Genomic DNA, 17973 nt, shown 5'->3' with positions numbered 1-17973 from the left:
ACAGCTCTCTACGGAATAAAAAATGGGTCAAGAAAGAAACTAAGAAAGAAATGACAGACTGTTTAGAATTGAATGAAAATGAATATATAACATACCCAAACTCATGAGACATAATGAAGGCTATTTTAGGAGGCAAGTTCAAAGCACTAAGTGCCTACATAAAAATATAGGCAAGATCTCATACTAGTAACTTAACACCATACCTGAAAGTTCTATGCCAAAAAGAAGAAATCACACCCAAAAGGAGTAGATGGCAAGAAATAATCAAACTCGGAGTTGAAACCAATAAAGTAGGAAAAAAACAAACAATACAAAGAATCAATGAAAAAAAGAGTTGGTTCTTTGAGAAAATCAGTAAGATTGGCAAATCCTTATCTAAATTAACAAAAAGGCAGAGAGAGAATATCAAAATTAACAAAATCAGAAAAGAGGAACATTGAAGGGACACTAGCCCACTCGAGCATGTGGCTCTAGCAGGCCTTATCCTTCTCCACAATTCCCTCTTCCTTGATAAAAACAAAACAAAACAAAACAAAAAAAACAAACAAAAACAACAACTTTAGATTACATCCTGAAAGCTAGCCCCCAAGTCCAGTCCCTTATTTGGCCAATCCTCCTCCTGAGGGTGACTACCAAGGTCCAGCTATCAAAGTATTGAAATCCAGTAATCAAAAGCCCCCTTTTGCTCACCTAATTGACATCCCCAATTAAATTAAACACCTCATCCTAACATGAAGTTTGCCCTTGTACTTTCATAAACTACTACTTTCTTACTGGCTACATCTGTTTCCTGTCTATCCAGAGGCAGTCCTTTGTTCTACAGGACAACTACTCCCGTCCCCTTTCCCTTGTTCCCTTCCTCTTGTCCCTCATCTTCTGTCTCCTGTCTTTGTCCTTTATTGCTGCCCTTGTGTCTCTGGGGTAAATATATCTCCTTTGTGCTGAGACCTTGGTCTTGGGGGTCCTGAGCCAATACTTTTCCTTTCAGAGATAATAACAGACAGCAAGGAAATCCAGAGAACCATAAGGACATATTTTAAAATCCTGTACTCCACCAAATTGAAAAATCTAACATAAATGGATAATTTTTAAACACATACCAGTTAGCAAAGTTAAATCAAGATCAGACAATCAATTTAAACAGACCTATAATACCCAGTGAAATAGAAGTAGTCATTAAAAGTCTCCTAACTAGCCAGGCGGTGGTGGTGCACACCTTTAATCTTAGCACATGGGAGGCAGAGGCAGGCAGATCTTTCTGAATTTGAGGCCAGGCTGGTCTACAAAAGTGAGTTCCAGGAAAACCAAAGCTGTTACACAGAGAAATCCTGAATCCGAAAACCAAAACCAAACCCAACCAACCAACCAACCAACCAAACAAATAAATAAAACCAAAAAAGGCTCCCAACTAAAGAAAGCCTAGAATCAGATGGTTTTAACACAGAATTCTTTCAAAGAAGAGTTAATGCCAATAGTTCTCAAATTACTACCTACACATCTAAGAGAAGGCTCATATTCCAAATATATAAAGAACTTAAAAAATTAGATTATCAAGAAAACAAATAACCCAGCTTAAAAATGCAGTACAGATAGATCTAAACTCTAAATGAAAATTCTTAAAAGAGAAAACTCAAATTGCAAGGAAACACTTAAAGAAATGTTCAACATCTTTAGTAACCCGGGAAATACAAATTGAAACTACTTTGAGATTTCATCTTTCACCTGTCAGCTTGGCCAAGATCAATGAAACATGTCAACAGTCATGCTGGAAAGGATGTGGAATACAGAGAATACTCATCCATTCCCAGTGGGAGTGCAAACTTGTACAGCTACTATGGAAGCCAGTGCAGTGGTTCCTCAGGAAGATGGGAAACCATTTACCTCAACAATCAGCAACACAACTTTTGGACATAAACCCAAAAGATGTTTCATGCTATCACATGGACACTTGCCCAAACATTGCTACTCTATTCATAATGTCTAGAAACTGAAAACCACCTAGATGTCTCTCAGTAGAAGAATGGATAAAGAAAATGTGGTATATTTACACAATGGAATATAACCCCAGCCATTAAAAAAATAAAATCATGACATCTGCAGGTAAAGGGATGGAACTAGAAAAAAAAAAAATCACCTGGAGTGAGTCAGCTTGGAACCAGAAAGAGAAATATGGCATGTATTTGCTTCTATGTAGCTATTAGCTGTTAAATCAATGATAACTAAGATGCAATCTGTAGAACTACAGAGGTTAGGTAAGAGACTGGAAGGAGAATTGGATCATTCTAAGAAAGGTAAATAGAACAGACAGTTATAGATGGAAGGAGCAGGACTAGAATGGGAGGATCAAACAGGGAAGGGGAGGGAAGAGGGAGATAAAGGAGGGAAGATGGGGAGAGACAGCTAAGTTTTATTAAGAAATTATTTATTCATTTTATATACCAACCACAGATCTCCATCTCTTCTCTCCTCCTGCCCCCTAGCCTTCCCCCTCCAGTCCATCCCCTATTCCCTCCTCCAAAAAGGTAAGACCTCCCATGGGGAGTCAGGAGAGCCTGGTCCATTCCGTTGAGGCAAGTCTAAACTCCTTCCCCTGCATCAAGGCTGTGCAAGGTGTCCCACCATAAGTAGTCGGCTCAAAAAAGCCAGCTCATGAACCAGGGATAGATACTCAGCCCACTGCCAGGGGCCCCTTAAGCAGACCAAGCTACACAACTGTCTCACTTATGCAGAGGGCCTAGTCTGGTCCCATGGAGGCTCAACAGCTGTTGAAGACAGCTAAAATTAAGGGCCATTTGAGGGGTACTATGGTACCTAATATAGTAGAAGTATAGTATGAATATATATACATACACACATATATGAAGGTGACATAAATGAAATTGCTGAATAATGGGGGAGAAAGAACCCCAGCTAGACATCTCTCATCACCAAATGAAGACTCCCCCTGTGGGACTGGATTATATCTAATGGAGTTGCTGGTCAAAGGGGTTCCATGGGAATCCCCAAACCATCCTGGGTATTGGTTGCTCTCCACAAACTCTATTTCTAAAGACAGCTCAGTGAACATGGATAGGTCAAGCTGGTGCCTACCTAGAGTCTTTACCTATACTGATGAGTGTTCAGGGTACTAGAAGGTATCCTGCACACTACCAAAGGAGAGATGTCCACACCAACTCAGCTACAAACCCAGTGATCTACAATGATGAGCTGTATACAAGATGCACTAATAAAATCATGGCACAAAACTTGTGGGGATAACCAACCAATACATGATTGGATTTAAGTCCCACTCCACGAGCTGAGACCCTTCCTCGACACTGTTCAGGTGGCCAAGAATCTGAGAATAGACGGGTCAGTGATTTAGGGAAAAAAACAAATATTAATGTTCTGTTCAAGAAACGTAGCAACAAAATGACTCCAAATGACATTCTTCTATACTCATAGATCAGTGTTTTGCTCAGTCATCATCAGAGAAACTTCCTCCTGCAGTATGATGGGAACAAATACAGAGACCCAGAGCCAGACATTAGGCAGAGTGAGAGACCTTGGAATACTTCATCTTAATGGGATGTTTCCATCAAATCCCTCCCCTCCGGGCTCAGGGGACCCTACAGAAGAGGAGCTGGAAGGATTATAAAAGCCAGAAGGGATGAAGAACTCCAAGGAAATAAGGCCTTTTAAAGACAGCAGAAGCGATGCATATAGGAACTCACAGAGACTGAGTCAGCATGCATTAGGCCTGCACAGGGGTCCTCATAGTGTCTTAGAGCTGAGAGTGGAAGCAGACATACAAGCCCAAATCCCAAATTCATGAGCTATTTCTAATTGATAACCACTCACATAGAAAATTTAGCTTCTTCTAATGGAGTCTCATGGAGTATATATACCACTTTTAAGGCTAGGCCCCATGTCCAGCAGTAGATGGCCAACACGAAAGGAACTCAATGGTAGTTTTGGAGGTATTTTTTTTTTTTTTTTTTTGCCTCATAATGCTTTGTCTGGGCATTTTTTTTCCTTTTCCCCCTTATCCTATAGGTCTTTTGCCTATATATTACAGTTTCAGATTTTGTGTTTTTAGGGGATTCCTGTGCATGCCAATATGTATGTGTGTCTCTGAATCTCTATGTGTTTCTTGTGCTTTTTCTTTGTTTTTACATGTTTGTTTTGTCCTGTTCAGGTTTGTCTGTTTTTATTTTATAGTCTTTTCCTTGTTTCATCTTTTAAAAACTGCCTGTTTGTTTTGTAATGAGAAAGATGAAGAAGGAATGAAGCTGTGGGTGGGTGGGGAAGACCTGGGAGTGTTGGAGGAGGGGAATCATGCTCAGAATCCATTGCATGAAAAAATCCATTTCCATTAAAATAAAAAGAGGGGAAACAACACAAAACAAAGAAACCTCAAAGCAGAACAGACAATGCACACCTAAGCTAAGCACATTCTATTCACCTATTTGAACATTCAGCTGAGGCTGGCTGCAGACCTCTCCTTCTAACCTTGAGCCTTACTTCTAAATGTGCTACTGACTTGGTCTCTCCTTTTCCGGTTGTGATCCCCAACTTCAGCAAGACATCCAGATTTTGTTGAATTATAAAGTAGAAACACTAAATTATAAAGTAGAAACACTATTATCTATTCTAATAAAAAAAACTGCATTTTTATTCATGGATTCATTAAAATAGCTTTGAATAGGTTGTACTAGTTTCTTTAAATGGTAAAAATGGGGTAACATACTTTTTTTAAAAAAAGCAAAAGGCCACAAATGAACCCCTGCTACATATATGATTAATGAGGGTAAGAGGGACATTTCTCCAATTCTCATAACCGTTCAATTGTAACAAATTATAAACTGACAAATTGAAATCCAAGCCCTTAGTCAAAAAAAGAAATATAATAACATTGGTTATGCAAGTGCCTTTCTAAAGTTATGTTTTTATTACTTTAGGAATAAATTACAGAACAATATGCTCATTACCTTCTTGGGTTAAATACTGCATGCTTTCTGCTATCACAGCACTCTTATCTTGTGAATCCAAGAAAGAGAAAGTAGAGAAATCTTCAATATCAGCAGTTACTGAAACAACAAATGTTTTATAACAAATTACTGAAACTTTCACAACATGCATTTGTAGGACAGTATAAGAATGGTTATTTACCTGATGAAGATATTAAATTAAGGTACTGTGGTTCAGTGTGCAAAATCAAAGAATTTAAACGGGGTACAACATTATTCTTATTCATCAGGAAATCAATTGCATTGATTTCATCATTTAATGTGCCCTAAAATAGAAAAGTATCACTTTATTAATATGGACAATTTATATGTACATTGTTGTTATATAATTCATGTAAATATACTTAATTTAAAATAAATTTTAAGAGCATATAATTTAGGGTTACTATAATAAGCTTTCTTATCAAATTATAAATATCTAACTAATTGATTTTTCATGTACCTATATAACTGATAAATTTAATTTTTAATTATTAAATGATCAAGATGAAAATTTTTGTACAACTTATTAAAATTTTCAATATGAGGGCTGGAGAGATGGCTCAATAGTTAAGAGCACTAGCTGCTCTTCCAGAGGACCTGGGTTCCATTCCCAGCACCCACATGGCAGCTCACAACTGTCTGAAACTCCAATTCCAGAGGATCTAGCACCCTCACACAGATACATATTCAGAAAAAAAACACCAATACATATAAAATAAATCTTTAAAAATGTTCAGTATAATTATACATATCATTTATGTCATGTTTTGTGACTGCATACCTACCATGAAAACATCTCTTTGTAGATACACAAACGCATCCATCATTTTTCCCAGAACAGCCCCTTCCAGCTCTTCAGCGCTCACCTCTTTGAGGTCAAAGGGTTCACCATTATAAAGAGCTTGAGGCAAAGGACCTAGGCCAGTCATCTTATAAAAGCTTGTTCCAGCCTATTTATTAAAAATACCAAGTGTCAAATAAAATATGGTTATTTGAAAAATAAATGAGAGAAACAGAAACAGTGCTGTATTTTTATGTCATAGGAAAAACTGTCCATTTTGTTATTTATACCTGTGCACGCAAAAGGAAACTCTCTACCCACATAGAGTAAGAATAAAAAAGTGTTTTCTGTCAAGGTTCAGCTTGTGAATAATTTGGGCTTTGTCAACCTTTTATCTCTGCTGCAATGAACTCTGTTGTAAGCAGGAGACTCACAGACAATTCATGAGAACATTTTTTGGCTGTCCCAAAAGTTATTTACAAAATATAAAGCAGTGATGGTCTTGCTGATCCTTGTTGTTACATATGACATTTACTTAAAACCAAAACATTTATCTATAGTACAAACTATTTTATTATTCATTTATTTGATAAACACATCTTGATTCAGTCCATGAGAATTACATTACCCATACTGAAACTATAACTGAATGTTGTTCCTCAAGAAGTTTACTGAATACTTACAAATTAAAGCAAGGTTCCAAGGGGGTCCACAAAAGGATCATTTAACAAGTTTGAGCATGAAGAGGAAAGGATAAGTAAAGGCTCCTGTCAGACAATGACACTGAAAGCCTTAAAAGATGAATAAAAATGTTCCAGGAAGACAAAATGGAGAAAGACAGTCCAAGTGAAGGGACAGCAGAGCAAGAACTAGAAGGGAAGTGAGAATATGGCATTTAGGTAATGGCAATAAATATAGTATGATATATATGGTACTGTCTGCTCTGTGATCAGGGAATCACAGAGATCCTTGGTGCTTGCATTACACCTTCTGAATAAGTCATTCATACAACATTCGACACCAAGTGTGAGGATTATTGTTGGAACCAACATTCTCACACATAGTCTAAGAAACAAGCACAAAGTGTTCCTTTTCTGATATAGGATCACAAGTGTTCAGACTCTTGAATATTTTCAGACTCTATCAATACTTTTTATTCAAGATCTAAATGCTGAATCATGATCAAATGTTTTTGGATTCCAAAGTATTTGGAAATTCAGAGTAGGGATATCCCACACCTAGCATTATTCTATCACTTTGCATGTGATGGGACAGATGCAGAGTAAGTATTTCCAATGTCAAATGGCTATCATATTTTAGAACTTCAACTGTACCCAGATGTGTCTGACCAGGAGTTTGAGCTCTTCATAATACATTAATGTACTATGTCTGCATTTACTGGGTATCTGCTATATTAAATGCTGATGAATACATAAGAATAACATATGAATTCCATCCCTTAAATGAACTTATAGTATGAATAAAGTTCCCACAGGTACCAATGACATGAGCAACATTATCTGAATGAAGGTTCAATGACAAATGTATGGCCATATTACTTATTTTAAAGAGAGCTCAACAGCAACACTGGAAACAATGAGCTGGAATACACTGCAGTTGTACGGGAAACCACATGAAAACCACAACAGTGTGGCAGTGGGCAAGTACAGCTGTCAGGGATATTTAACAGGCAGACCTGCACAACTTGATGACTGCTTGGGAGGATGCAAAGGAAAACAAAAAGCTCAGGATGTCTACCACACCTGCAGCAGAGGTGGTCTGTAAGAACAGTGAAACTATCTCTACTCTGCAGGGCATGAAGGAGGAAAACAGGCAGGGTAACAAGGATGCTTCTGACTTCTTGTTTATGGGAAATCCTCTGGGCAGATAAATGCCTGCTTCACTGCCCCTTCCTCTTATTGGTGTCTGTGTTCGTGTGTATGTGTGTGCACACATGTGAGTGTTTGTGTTATGTGTGCATGTATGAGCACAGGTGCATGGCTATGGAGATCAAAAGTTAATGCTGGGTATCTTATCTCAATTGCTTTCTACCTGTTTTAAAACAAAATTGAGACAAGGTCTCTCACTGAACCTGATGCTCACCAGTTTGGCTGGACTGGTTGGCCAATGCGCCCCAGGGATCTGCCTGTCACACTGCTCTCCCAGGAATGTGCTGCCATGCTCAGCATTTTATTCCTTAATGTGAGATCAGGGATCTGAACTCAGGTCCTCATGCTTGCAGATCAGATACTCTACCACCCGAGCCATCTCCCAGCCCTGCATGCATGTGTATTCACTTTAAGAAGACATCCCTGCTGGAAATACAGTCCTGCCTTTCCCCTCCAATCTACAACTTCTAACTAAGCAACTTATGTACTCCAAAATGTTAATTACCAAATATAAACAAGTGACATAATTCTATACTTTTTGCCTATGTGTCTCTTCTGACCTATAGCCATATATTTTCAATGTATCATTTCATACATCGGGAAGTTCACAGGCATCTCAAATACTGGATATGAAAAGCTGAAATTGGGGATGGTGAGATGGCTCAGCTAATTAAGAGTACTAGCTGCTCTTCAGAAGCAACCACATGATAGCTCACAGCCATCTATAACGGGATCTGATGCTCTCTTCTGGCATGCACTGTTTTAACAGATCTCTCAATCTTACTCTTCTGGTCTAACTGAAGTGTTGTAGTCTTCACTGATATCCTCCCATGTCTTCCTGCCTCCCAGGACTCGCTGGTGACCATCTCTGTACCCTGCAGCTATGAGCCCCGTAGCTCAGATCCACACGGCAGAAGATTCTGTGGTGTCACTCTGTGCCTGGCACCTCCCTTTATACAATGTCCAATCTTACCGCTCTTCTTCTGTCATATTTGGAATGGGGTCCCAAAATATCCAAAATGTCAGCATAAGGGGATTTATTTTGAAGAATGCTCTTCACGTTATCCACAGTGAGTACACGATGACCCTTCACTTCTTCGTACATCTGTGGAAACAGAGATATATTTCTTTTTACAGCAATTAGTTTTCTTCCTCTAAGAAAATAATTGTATTTGCAAAATAAAAACATGTTTTGTAAATTCTCTTAATTTGCTGATTTTGAAACAGGGTCACAGGTACCCCCGGGTTGGCCTCAAGTTCACCATGTAGCCAAGGACAACCTGGAACTAATGTCTTCTGCCTTCCCTAATGCTGGGACACAGGCATGTAAAATATCTGATTTTTGCAGTGCTGGGGTTAAACTCAGGACTTCATGTACAGCAGGCAAGTACTCTATCTACCAAGCTACAATCACCTGTCCTGTGGCTTAATTCTAAAGGTACTAAATATATACATTATATACAGGTAAACAGATCACTTACATCATATATTATCTTTTAGTAAATATTTAAAATATTGTATAACTTTCAAAATAACTTATATTGTATTTCAATCAAATTACACTAATTTTAATAACTTTATTAACATGTATTTGCAAAATATTTTAAATGATATTTCAGAACTGCTTCATTTTCACTTCTGATTGGTCTTCAGTAAATACCTTACGCCTAGATAACCTCTCTTCAGTAAATACCTTATGACAAGATGGTCTCTCTTCTGTAAATACCTTACGACTAGATGGTCTCTCTTCAGTAAATACCTTATGACTAGATGGTCTCTCTTCAGTAAATACCTTATGACTAGATGGTCTCTCTTCAGTAAATACCTTATGACTAGATGGTCTCTCTTCAGTAAATACCTTATGACTAGATGGTCTCTCTTCAGTAAATACCTTATGACCAGATGGTCTCTCTTCAGTAAATACCTTATGACTAGATGGTCTCTCTTCAGTAAATACCTTATGACTAGATGGTCTCTCTTCAGTAAATACCTTATGACTAGATGGTCTCTCTTCAGTAAATACCTTATGACTAGATGGTCTCTCTTCAGTAAATACCTTATGACTAGATGGTCTCTCTTCAGTAAATACCTTATGACTAGATGGTCTCTCTTCAGTAAATACCTATGACTAGATGGTCTCTCTTCAGTAAATACCTTATGACTAGATGGTCTCTCTTCAGTAAATACTTTACTTTCCTATTCTCAAATGTTCTAAGCACACCTGCATACCTCTCATTTCTTCTCATCTCTCCTTTTTAAAAGTGGTGTGTGGTACATACATGCATGCGCATGCATTTGTGTGGGTCAGCGTGTTGGTGTGTATACATGTGGAGGCCAGAGACAAACTTGGAGTATCTTCCTTTGTTCTCCACACTGAACCTGGAGCTCACTCTTTTGGCTAGGCTGGCAGGTCAGCGAGACTCTGAGATCTTCTTGTGGCAGTACAAGCAATGGGGTTCAGTTGGGCACTGACAAGCATAGTTTCTTTGTGGGTGTCAGGTCCTCATCTGCGTGCAGTGAACACTTCCCCACTTAGCCATCTCCCCAGCTCTCATGTCTTCCTTTAATAAGGTATTATTGTTGAGCTTTTGAGAAAGAACTTAAATGTTGGGTGGGCAGGGATGGGGAAAGGATCTGGAAGATCTTGAAGGAGGTGAAGAATATGATCAAAATATAGTTAAATTAAAAATTAGTTTAAATAATAAAAATGTAATATAATTTAAAAAGATGTTACTGATCCTGTTTTATAATTCAAATGCAGCTCTAAGCATAAAGCCCTTGGTTTTAAGTGTAATGTGGTTTTCTAAGAAATTATAGCATTATTCTGAATATATGCATTATTATAGACAATTCAAATGCAAGTGATGGGCACAAACTATGACGGACACATTAATTTCTAATATAACATTATTATATAATAGGCTGAGTATTGGTAAAGTCCTTACTTTCTCAGTGATGTTTTAATGACATGGATTTTTTAAATAAGGTTCTTAGGAATTCGTGGACTTTCTTTACAATATATTTCCAGACTCAGAATAAATCTTGTTTCAGTTTTTAATATAATATGAATCATTTTACAACAATATAGATGGATATTAATCAAATGTCTAAGTAAATTTGACCAAGTCTCTTATAAACCCTTATAGCAACCAATAAGTTAGTAAAATTAAGGTAGATGTATTATTGACACATGTTACATAGCACTATCTTCAGAGAAAGCGGCCCCCGATGGGATATTTAACCATCACTTGCATTTTAATTATCTTCCATGATTATCAGCATGCTACTCCCAACTCTTAGACAGCAACTATTTTAGTACAAGGCGGCATAAAAGCAGGGCTAACTATGTGAGCCACTCCACAGACTGTACTAAGTGATTTAAAACCCTATTCACAAGGCACTCTCATTTGTTATTTCCCCTTAGTTGGAGTCTTAGCGATTTCGAACTCTTCTTTAAAGTATCTTTCCAGACTCGGTATTATCTTCCTTCAAACAGCTTGCTGTCACTCAGTGATCTCGTCCTTTGAAACTGTTTAGGAAGCATTTATTACACACGTGATCATTTGGAGCAGTGGTTCGCAACCTGTGTCACATATCAGATATCCTGCATATCAGGATATGATTTATAACAGTAGCAAAATTTCAGTTATGAAGTAGCAACAAAATAATTGTATTGCTGGGACAACATGAGGAACTGTATTAAAGAGTTGTAGCATTAGGAAGGTTGAGAACCACTGCCTTAGAGTATCTTTAATCATTGCACTAATGACTTTATTCAAATCGTGGCTCAGAAGTCCTCAAAAAATCATTATCTGTTAATGTTTTCTCTAAGTTCAGACATATACAATTTAAATTTCTTACAAGGTTACATTAATATAACCTAAGTAGATTGATATACTCTGGTAGAGACTCAGTTGCCTGCTTATAAAATTGCGTCAATGGCATATATTTCACTGTTGGGGAATCCAATTTATCTGTACTAACTTCCAGAAACATTTTTATATATTTAAAATGATATAATAGTAAATATAATGACACAAGAAAATTATTTATTCAGAAAAACTATACCTAGGACATAAACTCACATGCATCATGGAGATAAACGCTTCTGATACATCATATTTTTCTTCAATATAATTGAAAGCTCGCCAAAGAGCAACTCCAGCATCTGTTGTTCCATCAACTTCATTATCAACATTAAGAATGAACACAAAACCAATTCTAGGGAAAGAGGATGAATAAATAATGCTACAACTATCTCTTGAATAACAATAAATTACCACTTTAAATATTATACTGTAACATCTACATGGAGGAACTATATTAGATATAGAAAGGGGACTATTATTTGAAAAGTTTGATTATAATGCCTATTCACCAAAATCCTCACAGCCATTACAGTCCTGCAGAAATTCAAACACACTCTAGGGGCACTAACTGATTTCCAGTGACCATATGATCCCCTCAGAAAGCCAACAGATGTATAAGATGAATACTCTGCAGCTTTGATGAAGGCGTAGGATACTTCACACCCCAAGCCATGTTCCCAGTGTGAGACTGCTGATTTAAGTGCCAAATCCATTGTCTCTGTACACATTGTAAGCAACACTAGGTTTACTTTAATAATATCAATTTACAATCACCTAAGAGGAATTTCATTGTAATAAAAAAATTCTGCCAATCTTATGAAGTCCAGGGTGTATTCTTGAGCAGGGTCAATAAACAGAACCTAGAAGAACAAACATAATCATTATTCTAGGACTTCAGAATTTTCATGAAATTTAAATGTAGTCTAATTTCTGCAATTTAAAGCATGAAATTCAAGATACAAGATTTCAAAAATTTCTACCTCAAATAGACAAAAATTTTATAATTTATGAAGATCATAGTTACATATTCAATATAATTATACATGGAATCTTAGAAAGATTCAAGATATTCTTTGTGGTTCCACAACTGTAGCTGGAGAGCTTCTCTCCAGCTCCCACCAAGCCCTGGCAGTCCTGCAGCCCACTTATAAAATAAACACACAGACTCTTATATTATGTAAACTGTTTGGTCTAATGGCTCAGGCTTCTAGCTATCTAGTTCTTACATCTTAACCCATTTCTATAAATTTATACCTTGCCACATGGCTCGTGGCTTACCAGTATCTTACATGTTGGTACTCATGGCAGCGTCTGGCAGCGTCTCCTGACTCAGCCTTCCTGTTCCCAGAATTCTCTTCTCTGCTTGTCCTGCCTATACTTCCTCCCTGGCTACTGGCCAATTAGCATTTTATTTATACAGAGCGATATCCACAGCACACAATATAAAGTCTATATTTTCTACAAAGTGAAAGATCTCATTTTACGTGTTCATTGGCTCTTCTGTGAAAATTTAAAAAGACAGCATAAAAATGACTGCTTCCTGAAGACTCTTACAGCAAATAAGACACAGACTTCCTATGTGAGAAACACACACACAAACACTGCACAGTCTTAGATGTTTCTCTACATACTTCAAATTGCCAAAAGGTTGTCTCAGTATTTAGAATTACAGCAACGAATCGATGAACATTTATGAAAAAACTGCATTGATTTATTTTTCCTGACTACTAAACTTTAAAATGGAACACAAAAGTCATAAATTCCTTTGAGATAATATACAAATATCATTATCATAAAACTACATGAGAGATGAGTAATAATCAACAAACTAAGTGAAAGTCATAAATTCCTTTGAGATAATATACAAATATCATTATCATAAAACTACATGAGAGATGAGTAATAATCAACAAACTAAGTGAAAATCCTGGCTTCCGATCACCCCCTCAGATGGCCACCCCCAGGCAAGCTCTTCCTTACACTTGCCTACTAGTCAACTGCAAGAAAATCAAAACAGAAGGTTATCTTTATAAAGCATAGACATAACAAGAAAAATACCAAACTCACCAAATTATGAAAATTACGCCTTATAGATGGAACTGTTCCATGTAACACTGGTTTCAGAAATTCCCAGCAACTTGTAGGCCAAGTAGTATACAAACCATCATTTTCTAAGTCATTAATCCACTAGAAAAGAATCCAGAAACCTGTTAAAGCTACATTAAGATAATAGTTATATTAACTTTTAAATTTAGAATTTTTTTACTGTATTAAATTGCCAGTGAAAACATACACAGATTTTTCTGTATTTCTGACAAAAGCCAATTAAATAAAGAATATATCACATATGATAAGTGTATGCTTTCAAATACAAAAAATACTTGATTTTTAGTTATGTGTATTGGTTGGCATGTGATTGTGGGGGAGGTATGTGCACGTGGGTGCAGATGCCTGCTGAGGCAGCAGGTGAGTAAGGAGCAGATCCTCCTGGGACTGGAGAAACAAGCTACAAGTGGTTGTAAACCACCTGATGTGGATACTGGGAACTGAACTTGGGTCCCTTGTAAAACCACTCTAAACCACTCTTAACCACCTAGCCATCCCTCCATCCCCCCATTCCACAGTCTTGTAGTTAAAACCATCTGCCGCTTCCCATCATGTGTTTTCATGGAGTATTTATATTAACCATCCCTCCTGAAGCCACTAGAAAAGCTAAAGAAAACACACAGAACACTGTGTATGGACATGGAATGGGGGTAACAAACAATATTCAAAAATGGAATCGTTATAATCCTTGAGAAAAGCAGACATGAAAGGAAAATTCTACTTTTACTTCACTTTTGTCCCAGAGGACATTTCCAAACGTAGAGGAAGAGAACTCAAACACGAAAGCCATATTGGTCAGAAAAGTTATAGTTAAGGTTCTCAAATTGCTATGGCTTTGTTTTCTTTTTGGAGGAAGCAGGAGTGAGTCTAGAAGAGAATGAAACTGCAGGGAAGAAAGGAACACATGGTCATAGAGACTCTGGAATTCATTTGCTGGCTCCTAGGCCACATGTGAACAGATAATACACTGTTGCAGGATATTTGGTCACACTGTGAAAAGATGTATCTCTGTTTTACCTCACCTTGCTAAGGCATCTTCTGATTGGTTTAATAAAGAGATGAATGGCCAATAGCTAGGCAGGAGAGGAAAGATGGGACTTCTGGGCAGAGATAGAACTCTGAAAAGAATCTCAGAGGCAGGGGATTCACCAGAAGAATAGTTTTATGATAATGATATTTGTATATTATCTCAAAGGAATTTATGACTTTCACTTAGTTTGTTGATTATTACTCATCTCTCATGTAGTTTTATGATAATGATATTTGTATATTATCTCAAAGGAATTTATGACTTTTGTGTTCCATTTTAAAGTTTAGTAGTCAGGAAAAATAAATCAATGCAGTTTTTTCATAAAGAAGGGAAGAAGTCAGACATACTATACTGAAAGGTAATGAGACAGGTGGTACAAAGTAGATTAATATAAATGGGTTAATTTAAGTTATAAGAGCTAGTTGGGAACATGCCTAAGCTAAAGCCAAGCTTTCATAATTAATAAGAAGTCTCCATGTCATTATTTGGGAGCTGGCAGTCAAAAGAAAGTCTGACTATAATATCCTCCAAAAAAACTCAAGAGAAAAAAGATACCATAGTGCCAAGAACTCAGAGACAAGTGGGGGCCAGATACTAGAAGTAAGACAAAAGAAGAATGCTCACAAAGGCCAGGACAAGGCTCCACAGACACAGGGAGCCCCTGACATCTGGGCTATCAGCCAAACTTTAACTCTGTTTTTTATGACATTCTGGCTCATATTAAAAAAAAAACAAAACAAAACATATGAACAACTCCCCACCCCGCCCAAATGCAACCATTTAGGGAGGATATTGTGGTACATACCTGTAATCTCAGCATTAAGGAGGCTAGCTTGATTTACATAATGAATACCTAATATCCCAAACCCAGCCTGCCATGGGAAAAGATGACTCAGATACTGAGAAGTCCTGAGACTTTCCCTGGGATCCTGAAAACTATAAGCATTGTGATTTTCACATACCCAAGAAAGACAGGCAAAGGCTTTGTCACTTCTAAGTCACTTGGAAACTCTGTAAGAAGCAAGTAGAGGCTAAAACCAAGATGGAAAAGTTCTGGCTGTGTTTCCTCCAACTTGCCATGTGTTCACAGAGTTTGTGAAGAGAGTGAGACCTCCTCCTTGTAGGAGGTTACTCTTTCTTCTCCTTTTAGCTGACAGACAATATAGATAAAGAAATAACTGTCTCACTTTTAATAGTAGTCAGAACAATAGAGAAAATAGCAAAGAAGTAAGGTTTGAAGAACACTATAAACAAAGAGTCTTCTATCCAATGTTACCAGAATATACATTTTTTTCAAGTACACATGAGGCATTTTACAGGATAGATATATGGCATCACATGCAAAAAACAAGCCTCAATAAATTTAAATTGAAATGGTACAAACTATGCAATTTCACAATGAACTGAATTTAAAATTAGCAAGAAAATTTCAGAAACATCACAAATATGTAGAAACTAACCAACAATGAATGAGTCAAAAAAAAAAAAATCACAGGGACATTTAGAAGACTCTTTGAAACAGAATACAGGAAATGCAGGGAGCAGCAAAACCAGAGGGTTATTACAGCTCTATGGCCCTACACTAAAAAGTGATGAAGTCAAGTCAGTTATCTAACTTCATCCTGACAACCTAGGGAAAACAAAGCAGCATAATTTAGAGCAAGAGGGGGCACCAACATAAAGACTCCTTTCTACAAAGTTAAACGAGAAAAAGGACAGTAAAGCAGAGACATGCAGAAGGAACTAAAAGTTGGTCAACAACAAACTTGATAAAGGCTTCCTGGGATTGATAAGACAACAACAACAAAGAGAAGACTCAAATCTGTAATTAAATCACACCGCTAGATACCACAAAACAGAAGCCAATATCATACCACTATAGGGGAAATTAGAATAATCTCTATAGATAAGAAAACATTAACAAGATTACTTTTTCATTATGAAAACATTCAACCAAATAGGAATGTAAGGAGATTCCTTATCCCAATACAGGGCATGTATAAGAACCAACAGCACAGCATACTTAGTGCTGTGAGACTGACTGCCCCAACTTCCGGGTCTTTTGACTCCTACCAAACAACTTATGCTGAGGCAGGTTTACTTAAAAACCATGAACTCTAGATTGTTCAGGAAACCTCTCAGCAAGGGTTGTTTCAGCTAAACTTGGCAAAAAGAGTAGGAGTTAACTGAAGAACAGCAAAAGCATGGGATAGGAGATGATGGAAAAGACCTCTTCTGAGAACTGAAGGGTACTGACCATCTGCTGGAGAGAGACCACAGAGTCTTTAAAGAACGAACTACCTGTGGCTTCAACAAAGAAGGTGCAACCAGATTTCATAAACACCAGGCTGCAGCCCACACATGTAAAGTTAGGAGCCCACTGCAAGGTGTAACTCTTACCATGTTGAGGTAACATTCTTTCATCCCCCAGATCTTAATTAGTTGGTGCTTTATTACTGCTACTGGAAAGGACTCTTAATGAGAGTAATGATTCTAAGTGAAGCTACTTAGTACAGAGAGAACGGGCCCATGTGTTTGCTTTCTCTTCCGAGCACTGATTCATGCTTACACGTATTCTAAAGACTACAAATACATGGTTTTATGCTAAAAATGTCAATGCTTCAACTGCTTAAAAATTTCAAAGGTTTTGGGACAAGGAACAACATGAGCACTTACCACTATTGAAGAATGCCGAATATCTAAAACATAGTCATAGTTCCAAACAGGGAAATTCAATTTTAAAAATTTGCTCCTATCTTCTTCACTGAGCCCAAGATTTTTAAGGCCACTCATCAGTTTTCCTTCTGATTTCAGCATATCTAAAATACTTCATGTACAAAGAAGAAATAATTTTATTCTGCTTTGTCCAAACTTTTAGGAAATCAAGTTTGACAATTTTTTTTACATGTTCATGTGTGTAGATGCACACGTGTATACATGAGTGTGGAAGACAGGTCAACATCAATATTTAAAATTTATTCAATAATTTGAATATTTTAAATTTAATTTCAATACTTTATAATTAATTCAATGTTAAAATTAAGTTCCACAAATATTTGAGTTCCATGCTCTAAGAGCTATCACACACTGAAGGTTCAGTGCTTGATAAACATGCTAAAACAAGTTGCATCTGTAAAGTCTAGTGAATAACTAGTGCTAAGAAACTAATTACAGCATGTTATTACTTTAAAACCACAAAGTGCAGTGCTTTGATGGTTTGTGACTCCAGAGATTTAATGCTTATAGGTATATCGTATTTGTGGAGCTGAACAAAATCAAATCAGATAGCCATTAAGATATGCAAAAC

The 17973-nt window shown here is 37.1% G+C and overlaps 1 protein-coding gene across 1 annotated transcript in view; it reads right to left on the bottom strand.

Moving 5' to 3' along the window:
- Window positions 1-17973, bottom strand: part of Uggt2 (UDP-glucose glycoprotein glucosyltransferase 2) — a 128610-nt gene that overhangs the window by 77499 nt on the left and 33138 nt on the right. Inside the window, exons 12-19 of the mRNA XM_059273201.1 lie at window positions 17343-17493; window positions 13598-13717; window positions 12305-12390; window positions 11747-11882; window positions 8635-8766; window positions 5777-5941; window positions 5152-5275; window positions 4971-5069 (exon numbers count right to left, since the gene is read on the bottom strand). Coding sequence (XP_059129184.1) covers window positions 4971-5069; window positions 5152-5275; window positions 5777-5941; window positions 8635-8766; window positions 11747-11882; window positions 12305-12390; window positions 13598-13717; window positions 17343-17493 — 1013 coding nt within the window. The remainder of the gene's footprint in view (window positions 1-4970; window positions 5070-5151; window positions 5276-5776; window positions 5942-8634; window positions 8767-11746; window positions 11883-12304; window positions 12391-13597; window positions 13718-17342; window positions 17494-17973) is intronic.

This window comes from Peromyscus eremicus, chromosome 9 (assembly GCF_949786415.1).
Source record: "Peromyscus eremicus chromosome 9, PerEre_H2_v1, whole genome shotgun sequence".
Lineage (NCBI taxonomy): Eukaryota > Metazoa > Chordata > Mammalia > Rodentia > Cricetidae > Peromyscus > Peromyscus eremicus.
The sequence above is the reverse complement of the archived record's forward strand: the minus strand, read 5'-3'. Positions and strand labels throughout refer to the sequence as shown.